This window comes from Stomoxys calcitrans, chromosome 4, assembly GCF_963082655.1.
Source record: "Stomoxys calcitrans chromosome 4, idStoCalc2.1, whole genome shotgun sequence".
Lineage (NCBI taxonomy): Eukaryota > Metazoa > Arthropoda > Insecta > Diptera > Muscidae > Stomoxys > Stomoxys calcitrans.
Window position 1 is genome coordinate 66,869,600 of NC_081555.1, and position 19,634 is coordinate 66,889,233.

The 19,634-nt window shown below is 37.5% G+C and overlaps 1 protein-coding gene across 3 annotated transcripts in view; it reads left to right on the forward strand.

Annotated features, from left to right (window-relative positions):
- Window positions 1–19,634, forward strand: part of LOC106093711 (uncharacterized) — a 504,285-nt gene that overhangs the window by 455,541 nt on the left and 29,110 nt on the right. For 2 of the 3 annotated variants that reach the window (XM_059366857.1, XM_059366856.1), the window contains one exon: window positions 8,522–9,214. In XM_059366857.1, coding sequence (XP_059222840.1) covers window positions 9,160–9,214 — 55 coding nt within the window. In that variant the 5' untranslated portion in view covers window positions 8,522–9,159. Of the gene's footprint in view, window positions 1–8,521; window positions 9,215–9,316; window positions 9,379–19,634 lie in introns of those variants that run through there. The other variant, XR_009398025.1, reaches the window with a different exon arrangement.

A 19,634-nucleotide genomic window follows, 5' to 3' on the forward strand; every position in this document is an offset into this window, starting at 1 on the left:
CGATGCAAGAAAGTATAGTATGAAACCTTTTTTAAAAAAATTTCATTTAAGCCAGTTTTTACCTCTATCTGGAGGTTTTCGGTTTGAATATGTGTTGGCTGAAGAATCGAAATTTGAAGTTTGACACATTCTACTTCTCTTGTGGTAACATTTTGAGTTTCTTTTGTAAATACAAATTTTGTAGGTCCACAATACCTGTTAGAAGATGAAGCTGGATTATTCCATATTATAAATCTTCGTCCGTTTAGAGTAGTATGCAATTGTAGGAGCACTATTAAAATGAAAAACATGCTGCAGTCAGATAGGTTTTCTTCAGAAAATGTTTGTTTGTAGCCACTCTGTTTAGCGCCATTGCATCCTAATTTAGTTTTTTTTATTTAAGTCTATAGATAATAAATACCCTTATAATAATATATAATATATTTACAAAAATAAAATAATATAATTTTCCTTTTTACAACATAGCAGCGAACGGACGTGTTTTTCTTTGTTCCGCCTTTAATTGAAGTTTTGCATTGTTTTCCCCACTTAAATTTTAAAAAATCTTGTTTAATAGTGTTCAAAAAGTCTTGATTGATAGAAACAACTAAACATATACATAGTTATAAAAGCGTTCAAAATAACCAACAAGTGAAAATAATGATAATGATATTAAAGTATTGATACGTAAAAGAGATTGTGCGTACTCTCGATGGAAGCGTTTTAGAACACCTGAACTCTTTAATGATTACAAGCGTGCGAGGAATCAGACCACTTCTTGTATAAAGACGAAGAAAATAGCTTATTTTAGTCGTAAATTTCAAGAGGCATTGAACACGAAAGATACTTGGAGACATATAAAGTCAATTGGAATAGGAAGTGATAATGCATCAATTGATAGGCATGTTGATTTAGATGAGATTAATAGGAGTTTCTTGAACATATCTTTTCCTGAGCCAAACGTACATTTCTACGACAGTGAATTTAGTAACGTAAACCATAGTAGTAACAACACCTCACCAGACCTACGTTTTGATCTTGAGCGTTTTGAACAAAGCGATATCGTTAGCGCTGTAGAATCAATTAAGTCTAATGCCATTGGTTCTGATGGTATTGACCCAAGATTTTTTAGGATAATTCTACCCTTTATTCTTCCGTATATGTGCCATCTTTTTAACAATATTATTTTAAGGAGTTGCTATCCACAGTCTTGGAAACGGGCAAGGATAGTCCCAATACCAAAGAATAACCAGGAATTTAGGCCAATAGCAATACTTCCATTCGTCTCTAAGATATTTGAGACTCTAGTCAACCGGAAAATATCTGAATATATTGCGAATAATTCGCTGCTAACAGATTTTCAATCTGGTTTCCGGCCAAAGCACAGTTGCACTACTGCACTGTTGAAAGTAGTTGAAGATGTAAGGAGTGATATTGACAGCGATAAAGTTGCCTTTCTTGTTCTTTTAGATCATTCGAAAGCTTTTGATTCCGTTGATCCCAATATACTTTGCCTTAAACTGAAACATTTATTTAAATTTTCTGAAAGAACAACGGATCTTATATATTCCTATCTTACGAATAGAAGCCAATCGGTATGTGTTGATAGCCGCTGTTCTAGTTATCTTCCAGTCTCAAGAGGTGTTCCACAGGGGTCTGTGTTGGGCCCACTCCTTTTTTCCTTATATAGCAATGACCTTCCTGGACAGTTGCGCAACTGTGGTATTCATATGTATGCCGACGACGTACAGCTGTATATGAGCTCCTCGCCGGGGAGGTTGATCGATGGCGTACTTCGACTAAATAATGACTTGGATAGGATAAACACATGGGCAAACGCCAACGGACTTCTTTTAAATCCAATAAAGTCAAAGTGCCTTGTAATTGGTAGGAATCGGGTGACAATGCCGCCCAATCTTGATGTGGCAATTGCTGGAGCCCCAATTGAGATTGTTTCATCTGCAAGAAACCTTGGTTTGGAGTTTGATGATAGACTTTCATGGAAGAATCATGTCAGAATGACAGTGGGCAGGACCTACGGCGTTTTACGAAACTTATATATGAGTCGACAGTATACCCCTTTGTCAATAAGAATGCTTTTGGCTAGGACATTTATTCTGCCGAAACTATTATACTCTTGCGAGGTTTTTTACGGTAGTGATGTAACTCATAGGAATAAATTGCACGTGGCCTTTAACGATGTCGTTAGATACATTTTTGGTTTGCGTAGAAGAGACCGGGTATCTGACTTTGCCAGACAAGTATATGGTGTCTCTTTTAACTCGTTCCTTAAGATACGCTTGTTGCAAATGATCCACAAGATAATTTATACCAATGAACCGTCATATCTGGCTTCTGTTTTGCGTTTTGCTAACTCTACAAGAGGTAAACAAGTAATACAAATACGTCATCAATATCGTGTATCTGAACAACAGTTCTTTGTTAATGCTATACGTCTCTGGAATAATCTTCCCAATAGTATTCAAATTATAAGTAATGAACGACAGTTCAAATCTTTGATTTATAATCATTTTTAATAATTATTTGTTTTGCTTTTTTTAATAACTATTTTTTTAATTTATTTTATTAGTAACTTTGATTAAATTGTTAAATTTTCTTTAAAGTTTCTTTTTCTTTTTTTTTTGTTTTGTTTAAACCTTTTTTTAACTTAAATATTGTATCAGTAACTTTGCTTAAATTGTTAAATATTTTGTACCAATTATTGTTCTATTTAAATGAAAACTTGTTGAACTCATTGTATTTATCAATTTACTAACCCATGCTTTATATAAGACACTGTCTTTTGTATGGGTTTTATCATAATAAAAATACAAATACAAATACAAACTATCTCGATTCTCAGAGAGATGTATTATATCGTTCAGTTGATTAAATTGATAACATAGGTGCCGAACATGGCATAGTTGGTCCTATAATAAGAAATTTTCAAAATATCTGGTAGGTCTGATAGGAACGTTGAAGAGAATTCGACTCAAAAGAAAGCAAGAATCTATTTGACCATGAATTAATTTAGTAAAAACCGTAATGTTTAGCATGGTTCTACGACTTTTTAATGTAAGAAGCTTTATAAGATATAATCGGTACTCATACGAAGGTAATGAACTTCTGTCCCACCCATTTCGACGGAGACAAAATAATATAAATTGTTTTTGAACCGATTCTATCAAATCAGAATGAATATTGTAGTATGGATCCCATACCACTGAATCGTACTCGAGATTACTTCTTATTAGCGATGTATATAAGTTTAAGCGTTGGTCTAGAAGAAATCCAAGGTCTTTAAAGCTATAGACTACTTCAAGTTGATTGGAACCCAAAAAGTAGCTATTGTAGTTTTAAGAGCGGTTATTCTTGAAAATGATATGTGTTTGCATTTGAAAATATTAGGTTCCCTAAAGTTCTGGTTGCACCATTCGTAAAGAGTATCAAGGTCATACTGAAGATAACACTGTTCATCAGAGTCTCTCGTTGATCAGGAGATTTTTATATCATCTGCATACATCAAAATATTCGAATGCTTTAAAGTAAAATGGAGATCCTTTATGAACAAACAAGACAGCACAGGGTCAAGATGACTACCCTCTGGAACGCCTGAAGAGACAACAATTGATTTTGAAACTGCAGTACCAAATTTAACTCTTTAAGTACTTCCAGTCAGATATGATCCGATCCACTTTAGTAAAGAGAGACTAAAACCAATAAGGTCTATTTTTCTTAACAGAAGGTTGTGGTTGACTTTATCAAATGCTTTACTAAAATCGGTTTAGATAGTATCCGTTTGGTAGCGTTCCCTAAAGCCATAGTTGACCAAACAAGTAAATTCTACAATATTTGTTATCGTCGATTTCGATTTCCGGAACCCATGTTGGTAGGGAGACAATATAGAAGAGACTGTATGTGGAATAGTGGCAGTCAAAATTTTCTCTAATAGCTTTGGAATAGCATTCAAAATTGAAATGCCCCCTGTAATTAGAAACCTCATTGCGATTTCCGGCTTTAAATAACGGTCTTATATAAGTTTGCTTCCACAATTGCGGCAGATTTCCATGCTTTAATGAACTGTTGAAAAGTGTACAAAGGGGATATGAAAGTTCGAGAGCCAAATGCTTTAAAATGTTCGATGAAATTCTGTCTGGACCAGGATTAAAAGTTATCTTCAGTGACCTTAGATTTTCAAATACTACGTTTTCGCCAATCCCAGACACGTCTAAAAAAGCTGAATTGTTGATTGTGTATGGATATGCTCCACAAAATAATTGCGTTTACATATTTTATTCCTGGATTGGATAGAAACACTTCCTCTTGCGCAATACACAATCTTCTTAAGCTATGTTCAATTAATGACTGTAATTCAATTTCTGCACCCGATTCCGTTATCGATATGTTTTCGGGGTAGCATTGAACCTTTGATTTCCTTATGTAAGGGATACATTTTCCGATTTATTTCTGCCGTATGCTGTCTGAGTAAATTATATTGATGGGTCGACAAATGTGTATCTATTATCAACGCAAGAGCATGGTATGGCTGCAAACTTTTCGGGTTTCCAATTAACAACCGTAATTTTTTAAGTGCAGTGCCATTTGACGGTGAAGCTGTGCCTAAATCTTGAACAAAATTTTGCAGAATTTCTTTTCCCTGATGCTTTCAGTTCCATTTCTGCAGCCATTAATAAATGCGCGGTATCTGTATTATCAATAAGCTCTTTGGATATTCCTTTTTTTGTTCGCAAGGAAGATTTTGCATAGTTCCATTTTGGCCTACCTTTGCTACAGTTACTATTAGTCGGTGTAACTTCAAGAAGACAGGATGAAAAAATACTAATTTTCGGATAACCATATCAAGTTATAGTCCGATTTGGACCATAAATGAATGCTGGACATTGTAGAAGTCATTGTGTAATATTTCAGTCCATTTGGATAAGAATTACGCCTTGTAGGGGCTCAAGAAGCAAAATCGGGAGATCGGTTTATATGGGAGCTGTATCAAGCTGAAGGTCATGAGAGAAGCCAATGTACAAAATTTCTGCCAAATCGGATGAGAATTGCGCGCTCTATTGGCTCAAGACGTCAAGATCCAAAATCGGTTTATGTGACAGCTATACCAGATTATGAACCGATTTGAATCATACTTAACACAGTTGTTGGATACCAAAACACCACGTGCAAAATTTCAGTCAAATCGGATAGGAATTACGCCCTCTAGAGGCTCAAGTAGTCAAGACCCAAGATCGGGTTTTATGGCAGCTACATCAAAACATGGTCCGATTTGAACCATTTACAATCCAAACCTACACTAATAAAAAGTATTTTTACAACATTTCAAGCGCCTAGCTTGAAAGTTAGCGTGCTTTCGGCAGACAGACGGACGGATGAACGGACATGGCTAGATCGACTTAGAATGACAAGACGATCAAGAATATATATACTTTATGGGGTCTAAGACGCATATTTCGAGGTGTTACAAACAAAATGACGAAATTAGTATACCCCCATCCTATGGTGGAGGGTATAAAAACTTGCTGATTTCATTCAGTAGTATATTCCCTCAATACTTATGTTAAAATTTTAGTTTTATCATTGTTATTTGCGTAGTTTTCGATAAAAGTAATCGCAAAAAGCATGGATTTTCAACGGTGAAAAACGAACATAGTACCAGCCATTAGAATGCAATTCTTACTCAAAGTACACAATATTTTTATCTAATCCTCATATCGCTTTTTTAGTCAAAGGGCAAACGCTATGGATTTTGGTGAAAATCGGTTCAAATTGAGATGTGCAAATGTCGATACACAAGCGATTGAAATATTTTCATTTTAAATATCACAGAGGAAGTAGGACAAGCTGGAAGTAGTACAGAATTAGTTAGACATGCTGCTAATGTTATCATCGTTTGGTCAATTTGTCACGGTATATGCATTCATGCTCACTTGTATGGAAAACATATTAAAAATGTGTAAAAAAATTGGAAGAGGTATACTTCAGGAAGCTCTATGTGTGACGGCGAAGTGGGCTACCGAAAGTGATCTAGGCGTAAATACATGCAAGGTAGAAGCAGTTATTTACGGCAGGAGATACAAGTTACCTACAGTGGCACCTTTCTCCTTGGAGTGAGACAGGAGAGAATGTTGCATTTACAGAAAGCGCAAAATACTTGGGTGTTTTGCTGGACAGGAAATTGAACTTCAAATCCAACATTATGGAAAGGGCAAGAAAGGCAACTCTTGCCCTATACACCTGCAAGAGAGCCATTGACAAACGTTGGGGGTTTAGACCGCGTGCAATGCATTGGGTATATACTGCAGTAGTCAGACCTATAATGCTATATAGTGTTGTGGTCTGGTGGACGGCGCTTCAAAAGCCCAACTGCTGTTCAATATTCATCTGGATCCAAAGGATGGCTTGTTTGTGCATCACAGCCGCGCTGAGGAGGACACCTTCTGATGCACTGAATTTAATGTTACATATAATGCCTCTGCTCATTGTGGCTAAACAAATAGCTGCGACCACTGCCATGGAGCTAAGGGAGCTTTCTCATTGGTCATGTGGCGGCTACGGACACTGTGTTATCCTTGATACAATGTCCGATGTTCCAGGCAGTGTGGATTATACCCTACCTGAGTCGTTTTTTGATAAAAACTACTGTACCACTACTCCTGATAGAACCGAGTGAAACTACGGTATCCGTGGTAATAGAAGAATAGATCTCTATACGGATGGTTCCAAACAAGACAATCATGGGGGCTTTGGGGTATACTTTAAAGATATAGAACTGGTCATATCAAAAATGTAACCCGACGACCACTGCTGTGTGTATCAAACGGAGATCCTTGCAATTAAGGAAGTGGTGGAATGGCTAAAATATAATGGCATAACAACGATTGGGATAAATATCTTCTCAGACCGCTTGGAGATCGTATTTCTGAATCCAAAAACTGCCCTCGACTGGCGCAGATCTATCAACGAGATGGCTGTTCTGGGTGCCGGGCCACAGATATATGCCAGGGAATTGTAAAGCGGACGAGCTTGCAAGACCACGAACTACCTACCTTACACATTCCAGGGAAACTGGAAGCTGTGGGTATGCTTATAGCGGTAGGTATGATAAGTTTTCATGATCAGGCTCGAAGGACAACGAATGATAAATTGTCACACGGAGGGGGCTATGAGTATTCCAAAATTATGTGGCCTAATCTAGACTTAAAGAGGTTTACCGATTTGCTGTCACTGGCTAGAACAGACAACTTAGTCATTGTGTCCGTCATGACAGGTCGATGTCAGACCGGAAAACATGCTGACAGACTGAAGGCTGCAAGCAACGACTTTTGCAGAATCTGTGAGTATTACAATGGAAGAAAACGTCTAAGTGGTTCTGATGGCAGACTGCCATTTAAACCTAACCTTGCCTTTTCAGTGCGGACCACTATTTTGATGAAGCACTTGAGTGTCCAAAACATAAAATGTTTGAATCTGTACATAGTTTAACAATTTTATGCAAGGACCAAAAATACTCAACAACGTTCCTTAGAAACCACTACATCCAACTTTGGACGTCGTGGCGACACAGGTTTTCGTTAACCGATCGTAACAATATTTCAATTTTGCTTATAAGGATCAAAAGGACAAAAATGCAGGGTATGCGTTTCTCTATTTGCAAATAAGAGTTTCTCCTTTAAGGCTGATACTATATTCGCTTTTCGCATTATTTTTCGTCAATTACCATTTTAGTTAATATATTTTAAAGCAAAAAAAAACTTCCTGATTTCATACAGTAGGACATTCCCTTATTACTTATGGAAAAATTTTAATAAAATTGTTATTTGTGTTGAAAGACGGATTTTCAGCGGTGCAGGATATTCTGTTAAGCTTTTCGCGTGTCGTCAAACTCCACATAAAAAAAGTTGGAGAAAAAATGGCGAAAAGAGTAGTACTCTGCTTATTATGAGGAAAATGGCAAAAAATTTATATTAATAACGCTTGAAACCATTGCCGGCATCATTTTTCTTGGTTTCAATTGTTTATAAAAATAAAATACATTTAGTGCAAATAAAAAAAACGTCTTTTGGTACGGAAACAATAGCAAATGATTAATGCCAAATTTCGCAGAACATAATACCAACCGTAAAAACATAGAACGATCTATATAGCACGGCCAGTAGATCAAACAAAATCAAACCTCTTCAAATAATAAGCCACAAAATGAATTTCTTCGTCAGTTTGTTCCCACCTCTTATTTATTCCTATTTTTATGACAATATACATAAATATATGGAAAATAGATAAAAGAAGCTTCCGACGAATTACATTTGTCTATCTTTGTATTTAATGGCCACCAATCATCACTTAATCCAGCAACGTCATACCAAGGGCATGGCCTAATGGACTGTTAATATCAATAGGACATGAACTCTTCATGACATCAAACAGAACTTTTTTTTGCTGAATCTTCCCAACAGCCATAAAAGAAATTACTTGTTCTTTGTTTGATTCTTTGCCATTATCCATTGTTCCTCTGTATTTTCAGACATAACCTAGGCCATCATCATCTTCCGCAGCCGCAGCAGTTTTTGAGGAGGCAGCATCAGCATACCAACGGATGAGAGCTGAATAGTTGGCCTTAATCAATGGGGCTTGGAAGATGTTTTCAAAGTCAACAAACTCAACATCATTGTCGCCTCTATGGCGGCCGAATTATGTGAATTGTTTAACAACAGTAGTCAAAGGAGCAAAATCTACCAAAATCAGCTTTGATTTCCTCCACCACATCCATCGCAATGCTCACAACGAAGAAGTAAAAAAATTAAAAAATTGATATCAGTATCAATAGAACCGCCAAAAGAGAAGGTTCACCAACACAAAGAAAACACAAGAAAAATATCAATTACAAATCTACAATATTTTCACACTTATCCCTCCACCGCCAAAGGACCACAGAACCAAAGAAAAATCTGAATTTCCCAAAGACTTTGTACATGTTTGTGGTTGGCCCGGGATACAACGGAAGTGAAAAGGGAAAAGCGCTACATTTGCCACTTTTAGTTTAAGCGCGGTGTTAATCTTGTCAGCCAAGAGGGAAACCGGAAGTGTAAGGTGTTGACCATCTATCATACATAGAGAAACTGGCTGCGGTCACAATACGGAAGATTCGCAAAACCTAGAAAAATGCCAGCTGGACGTGTAGCCGGAAAAGCGGGTTATTCCAACCACTATTACAATGGTGAGTAGTTGATTTGCCAAAAATGTTTGTGCATGCCGTTTGTTTTGCTGTATTTCCTTGCTTTACATCGTCTTCTTCTTCCTCCTTTTTATTTAATAACAGACGGTACGTATTTCTCTTACACACACACAATCAACCAACCACCAATCGACCAACCATCCACCACCCACACATTCATACATTCGTTATGAACTTCAATCAGGATGTGTACATAACTGACACACACATACCAAGTCGAAATTGGATCGGGTCATTAATACATCAATGGGCCCAACACACAACAAGAAGAAGAAGAAAAACGGACATGTATGTTTCTATCGGTTGCGGTCGGTGCATGGGACCATTTGAAAAATTTCGCAAATTGAATTTGAACCGGGTCAAAATTTGATCAGGTCAAAAATTTGATGCATAAGTATGCTTGTGGTTATTTGTATGCACATATGTATGTATATATCAACAATTGGTAAGTCGACTTGTAGTTTCCCCGATCTCCATAAACATGTGAAGATCATCTCAATAGTGCCTCAGTCCAAATCGATGTCTATAATTTTATGAGTGTCTAATTGGTGCTACAATTTCTTATGTTTCGTGAATGAATCTAAGTCAAACATCTGGAACTAATTACAATGAAACAGAAATGGGTCCATTTCATAATTAAATACAGTTGAACTTCGACATCTGACTCTGACATTTCTGGATTACTATTTCAAGGAATTCCCACAGAACACTGTATTCCTCTATTGCTTGACCTGATGGGGGGTTTATGGGTGTTTTGAGTATCCTTTGTCTGATTCTTCGGAGTCCCCATATGTTTTGATTTCTTCGCTTTGGCTAGCCGCATGTGGTGTGGCATCAGGTCAAATAGCACAGGATGTAACATCATCATTGCATTTCGTCTACTTTGAGAGGTCATAAAATTAACATCCAGGCGTTATTACAATGTTCGATTGTATAACAGCAGTGTAATTCGATTTTTCGGTATCTTGGGACAGCATGTTTTTCTAAATATTACAATAAACTTGTGGTGTTACATTGTCCCAAAATACTGCAGATGTCCAAAAAGTTGTCTGGATATTCAAAAACTTGGCGAAATCATGTCTGCTGTCTGAAGCCAAAATTTTTTGTATGATTAATTTATTGTGTTTGAAGATTCGCATTATGCCTTGATCCATAGGATGAAAAAGCATCTGGAATTCGGTGGAAGAAATTTTACTGTAACTTTTTCAGATTTCAGAACATTTACATCTGGTTGCGCTTACACTTATCTAGAAGTAAAAGCTTTTTGCACTCCTTATCGAAGCCAATGTGTTGTATAAGTTGTCTAACTTATGGCTCGTTTTCAAGCCATCCATAGACTCACTTCAAGAGTCATAATTCAAAATTATTTTCCTCTTTTTTATCAAATCGCGTAAAGTTTGTTTAGCTACATCCTAATTTTCTGATATCAAACCAACGGACATGTTTTTACTGTGATCTTTGAATGTTATTATTATTTTTCCTTAACTGAAAGAACTTTACGTGCTCTTTTGTTCGCTTTTGCTGTTGGAATCATTCTTAAACAAACACCTATACCAGTCAACTTTCAAGTGGGTATATATGTAAGCCACCTTTCGTCAAAATCCGATGAAAAATGCATACCTTATGCCCCATAGCAGCTATATTGAAATATGTTCCGATTTGGGCCAAATACTATTAAGTAAAAGTCATTGTTCAATTGTGGATAACAAAATATTGGTCTTTTTATTAGCTTATCTAAAAATAAACCGATCTGAACCATATACGACACGGATGTCGCGAAGCCTAACATATGTCACTGTGTCATATTTCAGTGAAATCGGATTATAAATGCATCTTTTATGGAACCAAAACTTTAAATAGACATATCGGTCGATATGGCAGCTATATCCAAATCTGTACCGATTTGGGATAAGTTTCAGAAAAATGTCGAAGGTCTTAATACACCTCACTGTCAAATTTCGGAGCAATCGGACAATAAATGCGGCTTTTATGGGCCCGAATGGGCAGCTATATCCAAATCTGAACCGATCTGGTCCAAATTGAAGAAATATACGCGAAGAATCTAACACAACTCACTCTCCCAAATTTCAGCAAAATCGTATAATAAATGTGGCTTTTATGGGCCTAAGACCCTATTAACCTGCTTATAGTCAAAGAAAGAATTTGTGCAAAGTTTCAGCTCAATATTTCTATTTTTAAAGACTGTAGCGTGATTTCAACAGACAGGCGGACATGGCTAGATCGTCTTAGATTTTTACGCTGATCAAGAATATACATACTTTATAGGGTCGGAAATGCATATTTCGATGTGTTGCAAACGGAATAACAAAATGAATATACCTCCATCCTTCGGTGGTGGGTATAATGAAAAGGGGAATCCCGATTCGGACCATAATTGAATAGAAATCATTGTGTAAAATTTCAGCCAATTCGAATAAGAATTGTGTCATTTAGGGGCTCAAGAAGTAAAATAAGGAGATCGGTTTAATTATAGACCAAATTTAGCCAAATTGGTGTATTATTGCGCCCTCTAGAGGCTCAAGAAGTCAAGATCCCAGATCGTTTTATATGGCTGCTTTATCATGTTATGGATCGGTTTGAACCATATTTGATACAGTTGTTCAGAGTCATAAAAGAACATCTCATGCAAAATTTCAGCCAAATCTAGTGGCTCAAGAAGTTAAGATCCAAGATCGGTTTTTATATGTCAGCTATATCAGGTTATGGATCGATTTGAAACCCACATAGCACAGTAGTTGGAAGGCATAACGAAACACGTCATGCAAACTTTCAGCCAAATAGGATAAAAATTGCGTCCTTTAGATGCTCAAGAAATAGGGAGATCGGTTTATATGGGAGCTGTATCAGGCTATAGGCCGATTCAGACCATATTTGACACGTTTGTTGATAGTCATGGGAGAAGACGTTGTGTAAAAGTCAATTGGACAGTAATTGCGCCCTCTAGTGGCTTAAAAATTCAAGATCCAAGATCGGTTTATATTGCAGCTACATCAGGTTATGAACCGATTCAAACCATACTGAGCACAGTTGTTGAAGACCATAACAAAACACCTCACACAAAATTTCAGCCAAATCGGATAAGAATTGCGCCCTCTAGTAACTCAAGAAGTCAATATCGGTTTATATGGCAGCTATATCAAAACATTGACCGATATGGCCCATTTACAATCCCAACCGACCTACACTAATAAGAAGTAATTATGCAAAATTTCAAGCACCTCGCTTCACTCCTTCGAAAGTAAGCGTGTTTTCAACAGACCAACGGACGGACGGCCTTGGCTAGATCGACTTAAAATGTCACGGCGATTAATAATATATACACTTAGACGAATATTTGGAGGAGTTACAAACATAATGACGAAATTAATAGACCCACATCCCCACCCACATCGTGTAGGATATAAAAATGACGTGTGTGTTGTGGCGGATAATAGAGGCAAGCACCGTTAATAGAAGTTAGCATGGTTAATAGAGGGAACATTATTGAAGCGCGGATAATAGCGGTAAACGGCGGTTAATAAAGATCCAAAATCAAAAGCAGAGCATCCCAGCTAACAGGCGAAAGCGGTTAATAAACGCCCGGATAAACGAGGTTCAACTGTATTTAAATCAAATATTTAATAATACCATACCAAAAAGATTTTTTTTTTTATATTAACATAAAAGATTTTTTCATATTCCAAAATTTCAAAAAAGCATTATTTTAGGATTTCAACAGAACTTTGTCCATTTTTAGAACTTTCGTGTTTGACCTCCAAGAAACGCTATCTATTTACAGAAATACATTGTTGCATTTTAATTTTTTTTTGCATTTTCAATTTTTTGCATGTTCAGTCTTTTTTCATTTATTCTTTCAATGGAGATCATGGAGTAGATAAACTCATCAAAGAACCTGCTGATACAAGCAAACACCGTACGTACACTACGTAATTAATTTTACTGCTCAGAAACGGCTGAACCGATTTTCTTAAAATTTTCACAGATGGTGCATAATGATCCCGTGGTGAAAATAGGGTACTAAATTTTTTGATATCTGAAGGGGGGCGGACCCTCCCCCTTTCCGCAATTTTCAGACACGCCAGATCTCGGAGATGGGTGGTGCGATTTAAGCGACATTTTGTGTGCTCTCATATAGTTCCCTAAATTTACAAATTTGGTATCCAAATTTCGGATGGGGTACCTAGGGGGTCCGCCCCACCCTAAAACCTACCAAACATATATTTAGAACAATCACGACAATATGGGACTCAAATGAAAGGTATTTAGGATAAGAAAACGTATCTGATATCGGTAAAGGGTATTTGAGTGCAGTATTCGAATCTGATATCCAAATATGGGACCAAGTGTTTGGGGGCCACCTAAATATAGGGCTCAAATGAATGGTCTTTGGGAGTGAAGCACAAATCTTATATCAATATTCGGGAAAAGTGTCTATGGGGTCACCCCACCCCCACAACACTATCCAAATAGGAAGTATTTGCTTCCTATGCAATATGAGGCTCAAATAAGAGGTATTTTAGAGTAGAACACGAATCCGATATATATTTAAAGCCAACTCATTGAGTGGCCGCCCAAAACATCCCCAAGCCGGTCATGTTTGCCGACTATGGAAATATGGGGCTCAAATTAAAGGTCCAAGGCGGACATATTTGCTGACTTTTGCAATAAGGAGTTTAAATTAGATTAGAAAACGCTTCATATTCAATTTTGAGGCCAATGGCAATATGGGGAACAAATAAATGATATATAGATATATGAGAAGAGAGCACGTTGCTGATATATTTTCCGGGCTTAGTGTTTGGGGGACCACCCCAATCCCCAAAACACCCCTAAATCGGGCATATTTACCGACCATGTCAATATGGAGCTAAAATAAAAGGTATTGGGGGTAGAGCAAGAATTGATTCCCACTTTCGGGACCAATTTTCTGGGGGTCTACCCCTTTCCCAAAATACCCCACAATCAGCAATTGTTTTACTGACCATCTCATAATGGGGTTCAAATATAGGTATTTGGGAGTAGAATAAAAATTTGATATCCAAATGTAGCACCATGTATTTAGGGCATAACCCCTTTCCCAAAACACCCATGCCACCAATATGTGGCTCAAATGAAAGGTATTTGAGATTAGAATACGAATTTTATAACCAATTTTGGGGCCATGTGTTTGGGGGACGCCTCATTCTCACAAATCGGACCAGAAAATGAAAGACAAACCTTTAGAACAAAAAACTGCACTTGCAGCACATTGCACTTTAACAGGGCATACACCAAATTTTAATGACGTAGACATACTAGCACAAGAATCCAATCAGAAAAGACGATTTACTTTAGAAATGTTACATATTATTGACACCCCTACAAACAAATGTATGAACTTTAAGAAAGACAGACAATTGTGCTCAAATTTACAGGAATTTGGTACAAAAATACAGACAAAAATGAGAGAGCTTTAGTCGAACTTGTGCGCTGTAAAGGAAAAGTCCATTGTTTTGTTTCAAAAAGTAATTATTTTCAAATGTATAAATGTTTAACATTTTTTGTAAAATTAGTTGTTTGTTAAATTTATAGTTAAAACCCTGATGAAGATCACCGGCAGTGGTCGAAATATTGGTAAATATTACAAATAAAACAATTAAATAAAACACCAACAACTGTTTTTGTAAATTGTTCGATGACCTCGAGCCAAACCAAGAAGACAAAGTTATAAAATTCCAAACGTCAACAATGAAATCACAGAAAAATAAATTTAGTTGAAGGGCATTGCTGCTTAGTACTTCAAATTTAGAGTAGCAGGTTTACTGCTGAAAAGTCTGGTGTTTGCTGAAAATGACTGCTACTTAATTATGAAGGGGATGTTAGAAGAAGAAATAGAACATATTTGTAAATTTGTGTCTCAGTGGATGTTTATAATCACCACTGAATGTATTCTTTCCATAATGTTTTTTCTTTAAATTTAGATACAAAAGGCAATGTGAGTAATGTGCACATTAGTAGAGCAATAACAAAAAAATGCGAGCTAGCTCAGCCACATTTCAAAATTTATACCAATGGATGGATCAGGTAGCTACTTAACAGTAATATTCCACAAATTAAAATCAAATCCTCCAACAAAATTTAAAAAAAATTAAACAATGCCTAAAGTAATCAAAACAAGTAACAGGCGACCATAAAAAGTAGCATACAACTTTTTTTCAGCAGACTTGTGTACTTAAAACAACAGATTTTGTTAGTTGAAATAGCAGCAAGAAATGTTTGCTAATACAGCAGCCCTATGTTTGCTGGAACAGCAGTAATGTCTGCCAAAAACAGTTTTTTTGCTGTTTTGAATAAGAAATTTGGTTGAGTGTATAAACCAAGCTGTCAAAACAACAAAACTTAAAGCTTCTAGGAACCGAACAAGGATGATCGAGAGACCGGTTAACATGAGAGCTATATCGGGTTGTATTTGGCAAAGTTGTTGGGAGTAGTAACAGAACACCACACGAAAAATTTCAGCCAAATCGGATAAAAATTGCAGATTGTAAGGACTCAAGAGAAGTCAAATCGGGAGATCGGTTTACATGGTCCATTTGTAATCCAACAACCTACATCAATACTAGGATAGGTTAGGTTAGGTTGAAAAGAGGGTGCAGATATTAATCCGCCCCATGCCACTATGGACATACACCTAAGCCAGTAATCGGCTTGTTGTGCGCTCTAAAAACTATGAAGTAACCTCTAAAAAGAAAATTTCAAGTTAGGAATTCCGTGCTACTTACAAAATCCTTAATTGTTTTCAATACCACTCCACTATGTTGGTTCATGTCTTGTATTCTGTCTCCACCTAAGTGTCGGTATCTGTTAGACGCGAAAGGCGTGTATAAAGTTGTTATTGCCCTTATGGCAATTTTACTGTCTGTAAAGATGCTCACACTTGACGTCCTCGCGTTAACACCACACCACTTCACGCATTCCGTGATCGCCCGGATCTCCGTCTGCGAGACCGTATTATGGTCAGGCAGTCTAAAACAGATCTCAGTCCCTGGGTTCTCAATGTAAACACCCAGACCCACTCTGTCCTCTAGCTTTGATCCATCCGTGTAATGTGCTCTTCCAGATGGCAGTACTAGGGTTCCGTCAATCCAAGACTGTGCTGATGGCGGCAGTGCCTCGCACTCGACTTCAAGGTTCATCTCAGGTATCCGATCGTAAACCTCTTCCCTTCCTTCCAGGTTTCCTATCGTCGCCTCGATTATACCGTATGAGCTGCTCCCATCCTCAATCTATTCTCCCATAGCCATAAGTCTTATAGCCGCAGTGGCTGCTTCACACTTAATCTGTATGTCAATGGGTCGGATATCTAGAATAGAATATCAATATCTTAACATAGACCCCATATAGATCGATCTCCCGATTTTGAGGTGTATGTTAGCCACTTAAACATCTGTGCCGAGTACGGCTTATCTCAGACTACGGCTTAGATATAGACCGATATCCCTTAAATAAATTACCCAATTTCGAAATTAAGTGCAGTGAGCTACGTGAGACCGCTACACATCCACACCGAATATGGTGTAGATCAGAACACATTTGAATATAGCTGCCATATATACACGCAAGAAAATAAAACGTTTGAGAAATTTTTACGAGAAAGTACCTTTCTTTGTAGAAAAATCAAAAACTTTTTCAAGGCAAAAGTTTTTTATAGCCGCAAACGATTTTCTCGTTTTTTTATCTGTCACTCACGGTACTATCCATTATTAAAAAAAAAAAAACATTTTTATTAATTTTGCCGCCGCGGAGATTTTAACTCATGATCTGATGATTGGTAGTTCTATACGCACCCGCTAGTCTACCTACATCATTTTCTTTACGATGAGATAACGCAATTCGTATTACTGCATACTAATAAGCTTAAATCTTATATATAAAAATCAAAATATCTGAAGGAGGGCGGACCCTCCCCCTTACCCTAACTTTCAGAAACGCCAGATCTCGGAGATGGGTGGTGCGATTTGTGTGCTCTCATATAGTACCCTAAAAAAAATGGTATCCAAATTGCGGATGGAGTAACTAGGGGGGCCGCCCCACCCTAAAACCTACCAAACATATATTTAGACCAATCACGACAATATGGGACTCAAATGAAAGGTATTTAGGATAAGAAACCGTATCTGATATCTAATTGTCGAACCAAGTGCTAGGGCGAGCACCCCAACCCCCAAACACCCCTAAATCGGACATATTTACCGACCATGGTACTATGGGACTCAAATGAAAGGTATTTGCGAGTAGAATACGAATCTGATATCCAAATGTGGGACCACGTTTCTGGGGGTGGACCCTTTCCCAAAACTCCCCCCAAACAGGACTTATTTACTGACCATGGGAATATGGGGCTTAAATAAAAGGTATTTGAGTGTAGAATTAGAATCTGATATCCAAATATGGGACCAAGTGTTTGGGGGGCCGCCTCTCCCCAAAAACATCACCCAAAGGGAAAAAATTTACGACCATAGCCATATGGGGCTCAAATTACAGGTCTTTGGGAGTAAAGCACGAATCTGATATCAATATTTGGGAAAAGTGTCCATGCGGCCACCCCACCCCCACAACACCACCCAAATAGTAAGTATTTGCTGATACTTACTATTTGGGTGCAATATGAGGCTCAATTACGTGAATTTTTAGAGTGGAACATGAATCCGATATATATTTTCAAGGGCAACTCACTGAGTGGCCGCCCATCCCCCAAAACACTCCCCAAGCTGGTCACGTTTGCCGACTATGGAAATATGGGGCTCAGATTAAAGGTATTTCGGAGTAGACCACGTATCTGATATCAACATTAGGGACCAACTGTCGAGGGGACGACAACAAATAGGACGTATTTGCTCACCAAGACAATTTGGATCGTAAAGAGAGTGGAACAAAATATTTATAGTTTTTAGGGCCAATAACCCAAACCGGACATATTTGCTGAGTTTTGCAATAAGGAATTTAAATGAGATTAGAAAACGAATTTGATATTCAATTTTGAGGGCATTGGCAATATGGGGTTCAAATAAATCATATATAGATATATGAGAATAGAGCACGTTGCTGATATATTTTCTGGGCTTAGTGTTTTGAATTTGATATCGAAATTTAGGACCATGTATTTAGGGAATCACGCCTTCCCCACCTCGGTAATATATGTAAACAACCTTTCATCAAAATTCGGTGAAAATTTCATACCTTATGTCCCATATCAGTTATATCAAAATATATTCCGATTTGGACCAAATACTAAAAGTACACTAGCTATATCTAAAAATAAACCGATCTGAACCATATACGACACGAATGTCAAAAAGCCTAACATTAGTCACTGTGTCAAATTTCAGTGAAATCGGATTATAAATGCGCCTTTTATGGGGCCAAGAACTTAAATTGCGATAACGGTCTTTATGGCAGCTATATTCAAATCTGGACCGATCTAGGCAAGATTGAAGAAGGACTTCGAAGAGCCTAACCAAACTCACTGTCTCAAATTTCAGCGACATCGGACAATAAATGCGTCTTTTATGGCCCCAAAACCTAAAACCTAGATATCGGTCTATAGGGCAGCTATATCCAAATCTGAACCGATCAGTGCGATATTGCAGAAGTATGTCAAGGGGTTTAACTTAACTCACTGTCCCAAATTTCGGCGACATCGGACAATAAATAAGCATTTTATGGACCCAAAACCATAAATCAAGAAATCGGTCTATACGGCAGCTATATCCAAATCTGAACCGATCTGGGCCAAATTGAAGAAAGATGTCGAAGGGCTTAACACAACTCACTGTCCCAAATTTCAGCAAATCGGATAATAAATGTGGCTTTCATGGGCTTAAGTCCCTAAATCGGAGGATCGGCCTATATGGCATCTATATCCAATTCTGGACCGATCTGAGCCGAATTGACGAAGGATGTCGAAGGGCCTAACGCAACTCACTGTCCCAAATTTCAGCGAAATCCGATAATAAATGTAGCTTTTATGGGCCTTAGACCCTAAGTCGGAGGATCGGTCTATATGGCAGCTATATCCAAATCTGGACCGATCTGAGCCAAATTGAGGAAGGATGTCGAAGGGCCTAACACAACTCACTGTCCCAAATTTCAGCAAGATCGGATAATAAATGTGGCTTTTATGGGCCTAAGAACCTAAATCGGCCGATCGGTCTATATCAAGATATATTCCGATATAGCCCATCTTCAAACTTAACCTGCTTATGGACAAAAAAGAATCTCTGCAAAATTTCAGCTCAATATCTCTATTTTTAAAGACTGTAGCATGATTTCAACAGACAGACGGACGGACATGTCTAGATCGTCTTAGATTTTTACGCTGATCAAGAATATATATACTTTA